This window comes from Oncorhynchus gorbuscha, linkage group LG18, assembly GCF_021184085.1.
Source record: "Oncorhynchus gorbuscha isolate QuinsamMale2020 ecotype Even-year linkage group LG18, OgorEven_v1.0, whole genome shotgun sequence".
Taxonomy (NCBI): domain Eukaryota; kingdom Metazoa; phylum Chordata; class Actinopteri; order Salmoniformes; family Salmonidae; genus Oncorhynchus; species Oncorhynchus gorbuscha.
In genome coordinates this window covers 3769445-3782867 of record NC_060190.1, presented here as the reverse complement: position 1 = coordinate 3782867, position 13423 = coordinate 3769445, and the positions used below count along the sequence as shown (strand labels likewise).

Below are 13423 nucleotides of genomic sequence, written 5' to 3'. Positions count from 1 at the left end.
CCTAGTGAGTACGCTACTATATTAACCACCACCTAGTGAGTACGCTACTATATTAACCACCCCCTAGTGAGTACGCTACTATATTAACCACCCCCTAGTGAGTACACTACTATATCAACCACCCTCTATATACACCACCTAGTGAGTACGCTACTATATTAACCACCCTCTATATACACCACCTAGTGAGTATGCTCCTATATTAACCACCCCTAGTGAGTACGCTACTATATTTACCACCCTCTATATACACCACCTAGTGAGTACGCTACTATATTAACCACCCTCTATATACACCACCCCCTAGTGAGTACGCTACTATATTAACTGCCCTCTACATACACCACCTAGTGAGTACGCTACTATATTAACCACCACCTAGTGAGTACGCTACTATATTAACCAACCTCTATATACACCACCCCCTAGTGAGTACGCTACTATATTAACCGCCCTCTACATACACCACCTAGTGAGTACGCTACTATATTAACCACCACCTAGTGAGTACGCTACTATATTAACCAACCTCTATATACACCATCCCCTAGTGAGTACGCTACTATATTAACCGCCCTCTACATACACCACCTAGTGAGTACGCTACTATATTAACCACCACCTAGTGAGTACGCTACTATATTAACCAACCTCTATATACACCATCCCCTAGTGAGTACGCTACTATATTAACCACCCTCTATATACACCACCCCCTAGTGAGTACGCTACTATATTAACCACCCCTACATACACCACCTAGTGAGTACGCTACTATATTAACCACCACCTAGTGAGTACGCTACTATATTAACCAACCTCTATATACACCATCCCCTAGTGAGTACGCTACTATATTAACCACCCCCTAGTGAGTACGCTACTATATGAACCACCACCTAGTGAGTACGCTACTATATTAACCACCATACACCATCCCCTAGTGAGTACGCTACTATATTAACCACCACCTAGTGAGTACGCTACTATATGAACCACCCCCTAGTGAGTACGCTACTATATGAACCGCCCCCTAGTGAGTACGCTACTATATGAACCGCCCCCTAGTGAGTACGCTACTATATTAACCACCCTTGTCTTTTCAGCAATCTATGGTGAGCAGCAGGTCAGGATTGCCCTCATCATCTTTCTGGTAAGACTCTACTGTTCTATGCTCTACTATAATGTACTCATCCTGTATACTGTAGTAATAGAAGGATATCATAGTAAATGGTTATTCAGTAGATGCTTTCTTCTCAGTTCTGTCAGGTTGGAAACTTCTCCATCCATATCGCCCTGCGGAACCTCCGCCCACCAGGTACACACTCCTATTGGCTATGCAAACATTAGAACACATCAATCAGTTCAACATGCACTGTTTTCTCTGTGTGCTACAAAACAGTAGCCCACAATAATCTCTCTCCCTCTTGTCTGTCTGTCTCCATCAGGATCTAAGACCAGGAAGATCCCCTACCCCACTAAGAACCCCTTCACCTGGATCTTCCTGCTGGTCTCCTGTCCCAACTACACCTATGAGGTGACTCTTATTTTATTGTTTTATTTGACCTTTATTTAACCAGGCAAGTCAGTTAAGAACAAATTCTTATTTTCAATGACGGCCTAGGAACAGTGGGTTAACTGCCTGTTCAGGGGCAGAACGACAGATTTGTACCTTGTCAGCTCGGGGGTTTGAACTTGCAACCTTCCGGTTATTAGTCCAACACTCTAACCACTAGGCTAGTCCAGGCACAGATCTAGGATCAGCTTCCCCTCCACCAATCTTAACCATTAGTGTGGAAAATGCAAAGATCGACGTCTAGGGGCGACATGACCCTGTATTTAGTCCAGGCACAGATCTAGGATCAGCTTCCCCTCCACCAATCTTAACCATTAGTGTGGAAAATGCAAAGGTCAACGTCTAGGGGTGACATCACCCTGTATTTAGTCCAGGCTGATGCTGCTCTCTGCTGGTTAGGAGGAACAGTGTGAATTATGTCTCTCACTGTAGTAGTTAGGCTCATGGCCACCTAGTGGCAGAAGTTGGCAGTGAAATTTTAGTGTATAGGAAACGGGTTTGGATACCTGGTCAGTTATATAACTAAATGTATTCCACATTTAACCCAACCCCTCTGAATCAGAGGTGCAGGGGGGCTGCCTTATTCAACATCCACATTATGATATATGTGTGTGTGTGTGTGTGTAACACCATCTCTCCTCTCCTGTAGCTGGGCTCGTGGTTCGGCTTCACCTTGATGACTCAGTGTCTGCCGGTGGCTTTCTTCACGGCGGTGGGCTTCATCCAGATGACAGTGTGGGCCAAGGGGAAGCACCGCAGCTACCTGAAAGAGTTCCGAGACTACCCTCCCCTTCGCTCGCCCATCCTCCCCTTCGTCCTCTAGAGAAGACTGGAGACCCACCCAAACCTACACTACACTGGACTGACCTGGAATGAGAACCCTGCCCCCTTGGACTACCCCCCCCCCTCCAATTAATAACACTTACCCCCCCCAAAACATTTTGAGGAGACTGTCTTATACTATGCTTTCCCACACAGAAGTTTCTGCCTAACAACGCTCCTCAACCCACGTGATTGGCTATTGTTATTTTTCTTATCTGAGTGTTTAATATCCTGACTGACAGTCTGGCATGTCTCAAATGGTACAATACTACAGGGCCCTCGGGTCAAAAGTAGTGCACTACATAGGGGCTAGGGAGCCATTTGGGATGTGACCAGTATCTAACAAGGTGTAGGTCTATCTGCTCTGGGTTACGTTAGTTTTTTTACTCATGTGAAGAAGTATAACAATACCAAAGTCTGATCAGAAATGTGGAAATAAACCATGAGCTTTTGGTCGTTATGTTGGAACTTTCATTAGAAGACAGTTTAAAAACCATCTATGATCTGATGATATATAGACTGTTACTACACTGGAGATGAGGGCCATATGATACATCTCTAAGGCTGCGTTTACACAGGCAGACCAATTGTGATCCCACCCCACAAATTGGTCTTTTGACCAATCTCAGATCTGATTGCGCAAATGAGTGAGAAATCAGAATTGGGCTGCCTGTCTAAACCCAGCCTGTGACAGGGACGGAATGCGAAACTTAATTGATTCTATTCAATCAGTTGATGGATCTAGATGGTAGCAGAGCTACTGTCAATAGAGGGAAACATGTCATCCTGAATGACCAGACAAAGTGCACATGTCCATATGATCTAGGATCAGCTCCCCTCTTCTCATTATGAAATAAAAGGCTAACCTGATCCTAGATCAGTAGTTCTACTCAGCCCCGGACTAGCTTTTCACCCCGTTGAACGTAGCACAGGCAGGACTAGTGATAAAGAAACAAACTGATCTTGATTGACTCAGATCAGCATTAACTGATGACAGCTGATGTCTGGGTGGAGTCAGAGGTGGAACTGCGTTCGAGCGGTCAAATCCCCAAGCAGCTCTGTGTGATAAGACCGGTTAACACCATCACGGACTTTGGATAAGACAAAAATCACATTCAGCTGTTAAAGTTCAAACACTTACATTTACATTTAAGTCATTTAGCAGACGCTCTTATCCAGAGCAACTTACAGATTGGTTCATTCACCTTAGACTGGAAGGCAGAAATCCCCCATTCAAATGTAAACATACATTAGCCAAACATCATTTGACAGAGTCATTATTCCTGACCCTGATAGAGGTTCAAAACAGAGCGTAGGCTCTAATGCAGAACAGATAAGGGGTCTGACAATAGCAGCCTCTCTGATTCGTCAGCTCCTACTGCAGTTACACCTCCAACACCGTGGAAACATCAGCTATGTGGATCCGGCCAACGCTGGTTGACACGCGATCTGATTGAATCCAGGCCTAAATGTTTGGCCAGGATTCAGTTAGACCGTAGAGGTTGTCGACAATGCCGCTTTTTAAAGGCACTTTTCCGATCGAGCCGACATGTTCACCGTGAATGAGATCTCTACTACAAACACGGGAACATCGCCTTTTAAAAGCTGCATTGTCAACAACCCCACTGTCAGATAGCTGGCTCAGACCCTGCTCTGATACACACCCCTCCTACTACCTGGGGTGTATCCGACAACCCCACTGTCAGATAGCTGGCTCAGACCCTGCTCTGATACACACCCCTCCTACTACCTGGGGTGTATTCGACAACCCCACTGTCAGATAGCTGGCTCAGACCCTGCTCTGATACACACCCCTCCTACTACCTGGGGTGTATTCAACAACCCCACTGTCAGATAGCTGGCTCAGACCCTGCTCTGATACACACCCCTCCTACTACCTGGGGTGTATTCAACAACCCCACTGTCAGATAGCTGGCTCAGACCCTGCTCTGATACACACCCCTCCTACTACCTGGGGTGTATTCAACAACCCCACTGTCAGATAGCTGGCTCAGACCCTGCTCTGATACACACCCCTCCTACTACCTGGGGTGTATTCAACAACCCCACTGTCAGATAGCTGGCTCAGACCCTGCTCTGATACACACCCCTCCTACTACCTGGGGTGTATTCAACAACCCCACTGTCAGATAGCTGGCTCAGACCCTGCTCTGATACACACCCCTCCTACTACCTGGGGTGTATTCAACAACCCCACTGTCAGATAGCTGGCTCAGACCCTGCTCTGATACACACCCTCCTACTACCTGGGGTGTATTCAACAACCCCACTGTTAGCTGGCCAGACTGCACACCCCTCCTACTACCTGGGGTGTATTCAACAACCCCACTGTTAGCTGGCTCAGACCCTGCTCTGATGCACACCCCTCCTACTACCTGGGGTGTATTCAACAACCCCACTGTCAGATAGCTGGCTCAGACCCTGCTCTGATGCACACCCCTCCTACTACCTGGGGTGTATTCAACAACCCCACTGTCAGATAGCTGGCTCAGACCCTGCTCTGATACACACCCCTCCTACTACCTGGGGTGTATTCAACAACCCCACTGTTAGCTGGCTCAGACCCTGCTCTGATACACACCCCTCCTACTACCTGGGGTGTATTCAACAACCCCACTGTCAGATAGCTGGCTCAGACCCTGCTCTGATACACACCCCTCCTGCTACTTGGGGTGTATTCAACAAAAGCAAGCATTTCTATTGGACAGATAGGGGTCGGTTTCTGCTCGTAACGTACCACGAAACAAACAAATAGACGGGTGTTTCAGGCTCGTGGAGTCATTTAGCTCTTTATTGTGGAGAGTAGCAGGTATGTACACAGAGGGGTTAGAGGTCATGATGACGATGATGCTCAAGCTGCCTGGGCTTCCTCCACCCTCTTCTTCCTCATCTGCAGCCGTCGCTCCCGCTCATACTCCTTCATACGCATCACGTAGCTACACACACACACACAGAGAAGAGAGGGGCGTTAAAGTGGATGTGATGGGGGAGGACCACTACTACTAGTCTGACAACTCTATTCAGGTGTGACCATCAGACAGAGAGAAGAGAGGGGCGTTGAAGTGGATGTGATGGGGGAGGACCTCAGATGGCAGGACTACTACTACTACTACTACTACTACTACTACTAGTCTGACAACTCTATTCAGGTGTGACCATCAGACAGAGAGAAAAGAGGGGCGTTGAAGTGGATGTGATGGGGGAGGACCTCAGATGGCAGTACTACTACTACTACTACTACTACTACTACTACTACTACTACTACTACTAGTCTGACAACTCTATTCAGGTGTGACCATCAGACAGAGAGAAGAGAGGGGCGTTGAAGTGGATGTGATGGGGAGGACCTCAGATGGCAGGACTACTACTACTACTACTACTACTACTACTACTAGTCTGACAACTCTATTCAGGTGTGACCATCAGACACAGAGAGAAGAGAGGGGCGTTGAAGTGGATGTGATGGGGAGGACCTCAGATGGCAGGACTACTACTACTACTACTACTACTACTACTAGTCTGACAACTCTATTCAGGTGTGACCATCAGACACATGCATCCTCTCTGATAACACTACATGCCATTTTGTACTGTAATGGAAAGCCACATGACCACTGTCAAGTCAACTTCCTGTTCCCACTAAGCTGTGCGCGGCCACTCACCTCCTCCAGGACAGCAGAGCAGAAGAAATGCCAGGCCGCACAGACTCAAGAGACTGGACTTCACCCCCATTAGTTTGCACTATATAGATCAACGTTTCTGTCTCTGATTGAATCAACTTATCAGACCCTTTTCAATGCAAGATTGAGTCTGATTTTGTTGTAGGCGGAGCCAGTCTCATGGAATGTAGGCCTGCATTGAACCACACCTATAGGTTACTGTAGGCCTGCATTGAACCACACCTATAGGTTACTGTAGGCCTGCATTGAACCCCAACTATAGGTTAGGGTGGCCTGCATTGAACCACACCTATAGGTTACTGTAGGCCTGCATTGAACCACACCTATAGGTTACTGTAGGCCTGCATTGAACCCCGCCTATAGGTTACTGTAGGCCTGCAATGAACCCCAACTATAGGTTACTGTAGGCCTGCATTGAACCCCAACTATAGGTTACTGTAGGCCTGCATTGAACCACACCTATAGGTTACTGTAGGCCTGCATTGAACCCCAACTATAGGTTACTGTAGGCCTGCATTGAACCCCAACTATAGGTTACTGTAGGCCTGCATTGAACCACACCTATAGGTTACTGTAGGCCTGCATTGAACCCCGCCTATAGGTTACTGTAGGCCTGCATTGAACCCCAACTATAGGTTACTGTAGGCCTGCATTGAACCCCAACTATAGGTTACTGTAGGCCTGCATTGAACCCCAACTATAGGTTACTGTAGGCCTGCATTGAACCCCAAATATAGGTTACTGTAGGCCTGCATTGAACCACACCTATAGGTTACTGTAGGCCTGCATTGAACCCCAACTATAGGTTACTGTAGGCCTGCATTGAACCCCAACTATAGGTTACTGTAGGCCTGCATTGAACCACACCTATAGGTTACTGTAGGCCTGCATTGAACCCCAACTATAGGTTACTGTAGGCCTGCATTGAACCCCAACTATAGGTTACTGTAGGCCTGCAGTGAACCCCAACTATAGGTTACTGTAGGCCTGCAGTGAACCCCATCTATAGGTTACTGTAGGCCTGCATTGAACCCCAACTATAGGTTACTGTAGGCCTGCAGTGAACCACACCTATAGGTTACTGTAGGCCTGCATTGAACCACACCTATAGGTTACTGTAGGCCTGCATTGAACCACACCTATAGGTTACATGATAGAAATCAAAGACTATTTCCATGTGAAAATGTTCTGGGATTTTCTCTATTGGTAGGCCACTCTGATAGGAGTACATTATGCCTATTGGCTAAAACTGATGGTACAGCCTATTGGTTACTGTCTAAAACTGATGGTACAACCTATTAGTTACTGTCTAAAACTGATGGTACAGCCTATTGGTTACTGTCTAAAACTGATGGTACAACCTATTGGTTACTGTCTAAAACTGACGGTACAGCCTATTGGTTACTGTCTGAAACTGATGGTACAACCTATTGGTTACTGTCTGAAACTGATGGTACACAGTTGCACAGAATGCTACAAAAAATGAACATTGGACATGACCCCAGTGGGATTTAAACAGGTTATATTGGACATGACCCCAGTGGGATTTAAACAGGTTATATTGGACATGACCCCAGTGGGATTTAAACAGGGAACATTGGACATGACCCCAGTGGGATTTAAACAGGGTACATTGGACATGACCCCAGTGGGATTTAAACAGGTTATATTGGACATGACCCCAGTGGGATTTAAACAGGGAACATTGGACATGACCCCAGTGGGATTTAAACAGGGAACATTGGACATGACCCCAGTGGGATTTAAACAGGGAACATTGGACATGACCCCAGTGGGATTTAAACAGGGAACATTGGACATGACCCCAGTGGGATTTAAACAGGGAACATTGGACATGACCCCAGTGGGATTTAAACAGGGAACATTGGACATGACCCCAGTGGGATTTAAACAGGGAACATTGGACATGACCCCAGTGGGATTTAAACAGGGAACATTGGACATGACCCCAGTGGGATTTAAACAGGGAACATTGGACATGACCCCAGTGGGATTTAAACTCAAAACCCTGGCTGGGATACAACCATAAAGTGTGTCCAGGAAAGCCAGAAACAAACTCCATGTGCTGCTAAACTTCGACCTACACCTAGAACCAGGCCGATACCTACACCTAGAACCAGGCAGATACCTACTCCTAGAACCAGGCAGATACCTACTCCTAGAACCAGGCCGATACCTACACCTAGAACCAGGCAGATACCTACTCCTAGAACCAGGCAGATACCTACACCTAGAACCAGGCAGATACCTACTCCTAGAACCAGGCAGATACCTACACCTAGAACCAGGCAGATACCTACACCTAGAACCAGGCAGATACCTACACCTAGAACCAGGCAGATACCTACACCTAGAACCAGGCAGTTACCTACTCCTAGAACCAGGCAGATACCTACTCCTAGAACCAGGCAGATACCTACTCCTAGAACCAGGCAGATACCTACTCCTAGAACCAGGCAGATACCTACTCCTAGAACCAGGCAGATACCTACTCCTAGAACCAGGCAGATACCTACTCCTAGAACCAGGCAGATACCTACTCCTAGAACCAGGCAGATACCTACTCCTAGAACCAGGCAGATACCTACTCCTAGAACCAGGCAGATACCTACTCCTAGAACCAGGCAGATACCTACTCCTAGAACCAGGCAGATACCTACTCCTAGAACCAGGCAGATACCTACACCTAGAACCAGGCAGATACCTACACCTAGAACTAGGCAGATACCTACTCCTAGAACCAGTGCAGATACCTACTCCTAGAACCAGGCAGATACTTACTCCTGGTGCTCGCAGTAGTCCCAGTCATGTCTCTCGTGTTTACAGGCCAGGAAGTTGGGCCAGTTGTCCCTCTTACACTTCATGAGCTTGATGAGGTGGTGGGCGCAGTAGTCCCTCTGGAGTACAGGGACCTGGGCCAGGTTCATCTGGGCCTGGGAGGCCACCATCTCTACCAGGGGGACAAGATAACAAGTTACACCAGGGGCTAATGGGGGAGGACACCATTTCTACCAGGGGGACAAGATAAAAAGTTACACCAGGGGTTAATGAGGGGGGGGGGGACCATCATCTCTACTAGTGGGGGGACATACAAAATGAACATTGTCAACAAGGAAAGGAGTAGGCTATGTCCTGAGATGTGTATAAGTGAAGCCTCGCATGTTCCGTAATGCATTATATGTATGCAAGGAACGCGTGTACTGTTGGCAAGCAACTACTCTTTCACAGAGTAAGGAAAGGAGACGAGGAGAGGAAGACATTGGATTATTGAGATGCAGCCGGGATGTATGACTGAATTTGACAGGACGGGGAATATCTGTTCACAACCATTTTGCTGTCTGAACTGACAGTTTTATTCATTAAAATATAAACACTTTACACGAATGCAAAGTTATATTTAATAGGGAACATATCATGCTAGCCAAATTTGTGTAACGTTAGAAAGCCACTACTAGTTGCAGTTAGCTTGCTATCGGACTTTACTTTCCATGGACATGAGTCCACCAGCAGACACTTTGCAAGCATACGGTCACACGATCAGACCAAAACAGTCTCAACAATACACACCTCTCTCTTTCCTCTCGTTGAAGCCGAATTCGGGGTCAAAGCCAAACGGTTTCGCAGGGTCAGGCTCGGTCTCCGTCTCGGTGATATACCGCCGCGCGAGGTGAGCTCCCATGGTGCTAACGGTATTTTTTCACAATGAAAATAAAATTATCGGTGTTTCCTACGACTCTGGGAGAGAACTAATTCAAGATTGACAGAATAAATCTGCCATTCGGTCACCTCCACAAGACCCAACGAGCTACTTCCTTTCTGCAACGGAAATAAACAAGTCGAGCCGTACTAGAGTGAAACACCTCCCCGGTCACAGCACCATGCGTGACATTGGTTCCACTAAGCGCTCTTCTTCCTCTTCTTCTATGGCGGTTGGCATCCATACTCACACGAATCCTCTCAGTATCCTTCCCCTTCAACCCATCTGCCTCAGCTGTGGTGTATTTTCATATATGCCAAGGGATGTCAGGCTTCCCTAAATATTTGACCCAAAAATGTTCAACAATTCTAAAATAATTTCTCTCTGTGTTTTCATAATTTCCATTCAATTCTTAAGTGGCTGAGTCTCACCGGAGAAATCATCAGAGCGAGGGAAACAGTGCCCCTCTGTCTCAGTATGTGTAGTCCATGTATCTGATGCTGTTTGGACCAAACGAGTATGACATGTTGCCGCCGTAGTAGTTGATTGATTGATGCCAGCAAGCGTTTTGCCTCCCTTGATAAAAATGTTTTAATAGAAACTGTGTGTTGTCCTAGCGCAGCAAAACGCCCCCCATGGGAGGCCAGTTTGGATTTGGTTTCACATCTATCAAATCACATCCAAAGCAAAACAAAAAAAAAATGTTTTAATTAGCTAAATCTGCCCTTTCCTAAAGCCATGGATGGAGATGGGGATTTGGACTAGTGGTTTTGACTTAATTCTCTGTACAGGCCAATGATTATGATGGCGACTCTTATCTAACCATAAATGCATATATTGTGCCACTGGGCTGATATGATTGTTGCCCATGCGAGGAAGTCAAGCTAGCAAGCATTTTAGCTAGGTAGCCTATGAAAACAAAAACTAAAATCATACAGTATGACAGAGCCATAGACAGTTTTTCCAAGATGAAAGAGAGGAGGATGGCATTGGTGTTCAACTAATTATTTCTTTTTTTACTTGCATGCACACGCACACACAGACCAAAATCAGTACCATGGACAGCCACATGGGGGGCACGGTAGCCTAGTGGTTAGAGCGTTGGACTAGTAACCAGAAGGTTGCAAGTTCAAATCCCTGAGCTGACAAGCTACAAATCTGTCGTTCTGCCCCCGAACAGGCAGTTAACCCACTGTTCCTAGGCAATCATTGAAAATAAGAATTTGTTCTTAACTGACTTGCCTAGTTAAATAAAGGTAAAATAAAAAATTTGCAATATTGATTGAACTAAATTGTTTTGGTATCTTTAAGTTTGTTTCACTGTATTATAGCCTAGTTGATTTGATGATGTTTCAATATTTAAGTTGAAATGGTGCTGGAATAGCAGAGGCAGTGCTACTGTTGTCTTTGAGTTGACTTGAGGTAACTTCATGGTTTTAAATCAGTAGTTGTTCAGTAAACTGTAGAAAACATGAACTTGCTGGACCGTGCTGTATGTCATGTAACTTTTGTTACATGCAATATGTGCTTTGTGGGATTCCCTTGGACAGATGTCCAATGAATCAAACAAATGTGTAGTTTCATTTATTTTCTGCCACTGTGTGACTGTTCCTCCACTGTGTGACTGTTCCTCCACTGTGTGACTGTTCCTCCACTGTGTGACTGTTCCTCCTCTGTGTGACTGTTCCTCCACTGTGTGACTGTTCCTCCACTGTGTGACTGTTCCTCCACTGTGTGACTGTTCCTCCACTGTGTGACTGTTCCTCCACTGTGTGACTGTTCCTCCACTGTGTGACTGTTCCTCCACTGTGTGACTGTTCCTCCACTGTGTGACTGTTCTGCCACTGTGTGACTGTTCCTCCACTGTGTGACTGTTCCTCCACTGTGTGACTGTTCCTCCACTGTGTGACTGTTCCTCCTCTGTCTGACTGTTCTGCCACTGTGTGACTGTTCCTCCACTGTGTGACTGTTCCTCCACTGTGTGACTGTTCCTGTTTCCACTGTGTGACTGTTCCTCCACTGTGTGACTGTTCTGCCACTGTGTGACTGTTCCTCCACTGTGTGACTGTTCCTCCACTGTGTGACTGTTCCTCCACTGTGTGACTGTTCCTCCACTGTGTGACTGTTCTGCCACTGTGTGACTGTTCCTCCACTGTGTGACTGTTCCTCCACTGTGTGACTGTTCTCCACTGTGTGACTGTTCCTCCACTGTGTGACTGTTCCTCCACTGTGTGACTGTTCTGCCACTGTGTGACTGTTCCTCCACTGTGTGACTGTTCCTCCACTGTGTGACTGTTCCTCCACTGTGTGACTGTTCCTCCACTGTGTGACTGTTCCTGCACAGTGTGACTGTTCTGCCACTGTGTGACTGTTCCTCCACTGTGTGACTGTTCCTCCACTGTGTGACTGTTCCTCCACTGTGTGACTGTTCTGCCACTGTGTGACTGTTCCTCCACTGTGTGACTGTTCCTCCACTGTGTGACTGTTCCTCCACTGTGTGACTGTTCTGCCACTGTGTGACTGTTCTGCCACTGTGTGACTGTTCCTCCACTGTGTGACTGTTCCTCCACTGTGTGACTGTTCCTCAACTGTGTGACTGTTCCTCCACTGTGCGACTGTTCTGCCACTGTGCGACTGTTCTGCCACTGTGTGACTTTTCCTCCACTGTGTGACTGTTCCTCCACTGTGTGACTGTTCCTCCACTGTGTGACTGTTCCTCCACTGTGTGACTGTTCCTCCTCTGTGTGACTGTTCTGCCACTGTGTGACTGTTCCTCCACTGTGTGACTGTGCCTCAACTGTGTGACTTTTCCTCCACTGTGTGACTGTTCCTCCACTGTGTGACTGTTCCTCCACTGTGTGACTGTTCCTCCACTGTGTGACTGTTCTGCCACTGTGTGACTGTTCCTCCACTGTGTGACTGTTCCTCCACTGTGTGACTGTTCTGCCACTGTGTGACTGTTCCTCCACTGTGTGACTGTTCCTCCACTGTGTGACTGTTCCTCCACTGTGTGACTGTTCCTCCACTGTGTGACTGTTCCTCCACTGTGTGACTGTTCTGCCACTGTGTGACTGTTCCTCCACTGTGTGACTGTTCCTCCACTGTGTGACTGTTCCTCCACTGTGTGACTGTTCCTCCACTGTGTGACTGTTCCTCCACTGTGTGACTGTTCTGCCACTGTGTGACTGTTCCTCCACTGTGTGACTGTTCCTCCACTGTGTGACTGTTCCTCCACTGTGTGACTGTTCTGCCACTGTGTGACTGTTCTGCCACTGTGTGACTGTTCCTCCACTGTGTGACTGTTCCTCCACTGTGTGACTGTTCCTCCACTGTGTGACTGTTCCTCCACTGTGTGACTGTTCCTCCACTGTGTGACTGTTCCTCCACTGTGTGACTGTTCCTCCACTGTGTGACTGTTCCTCCACTGTGTGACTGTTCCTCCACTGTGTGACTGTTCCTCCACTGTGTGACTGTTCTGCCACTGTGTGACTGTTCCTCCACTGTGTGACTGTTCCTCCACTGTGTGACTGTTCTGCCACTGTGTGACTGTTCTGCCACTGTGTGACTGTTCCTCCACTGTGTGACTGTTCCTCCACTGTGTGACTG

At 47.1% G+C, this 13423-nt stretch overlaps 2 protein-coding genes across 2 annotated transcripts in view; one reads left to right on the top strand and one right to left on the bottom strand.

Moving 5' to 3' along the window:
- tecrb (trans-2,3-enoyl-CoA reductase b) overlaps positions 1–2858 on the top strand; it is an 8840-nt gene extending 5982 nt beyond the window's left edge. The window contains exons 3-7 of the mRNA XM_046311220.1: positions 103–141; positions 1107–1153; positions 1261–1318; positions 1449–1537; positions 2226–2858. Of these exons, the coding sequence (XP_046167176.1) occupies positions 103–141; positions 1107–1153; positions 1261–1318; positions 1449–1537; positions 2226–2399 (407 nt within the window). The 3' untranslated portion in view covers positions 2400–2858. The remainder of the gene's footprint in view (positions 1–102; positions 142–1106; positions 1154–1260; positions 1319–1448; positions 1538–2225) is intronic.
- A 2331-nt stretch (positions 2859–5189) lies between these two features.
- ndufb7 (NADH:ubiquinone oxidoreductase subunit B7) lies at positions 5190–9959 on the bottom strand. The gene is made up of 3 exons (XM_046310565.1): positions 9688–9959; positions 8902–9070; positions 5190–5355 (listed from the first exon to the last, which is right to left on the bottom strand). Exons 1-3 carry the CDS (start codon positions 9797–9799, stop codon positions 5271–5273), a joined length of 366 nt encoding a protein of 121 aa, XP_046166521.1. The 5' UTR covers positions 9800–9959; the 3' UTR covers positions 5190–5270.
- Between the last annotated feature and the right edge of the window lie 3464 nt (positions 9960–13423).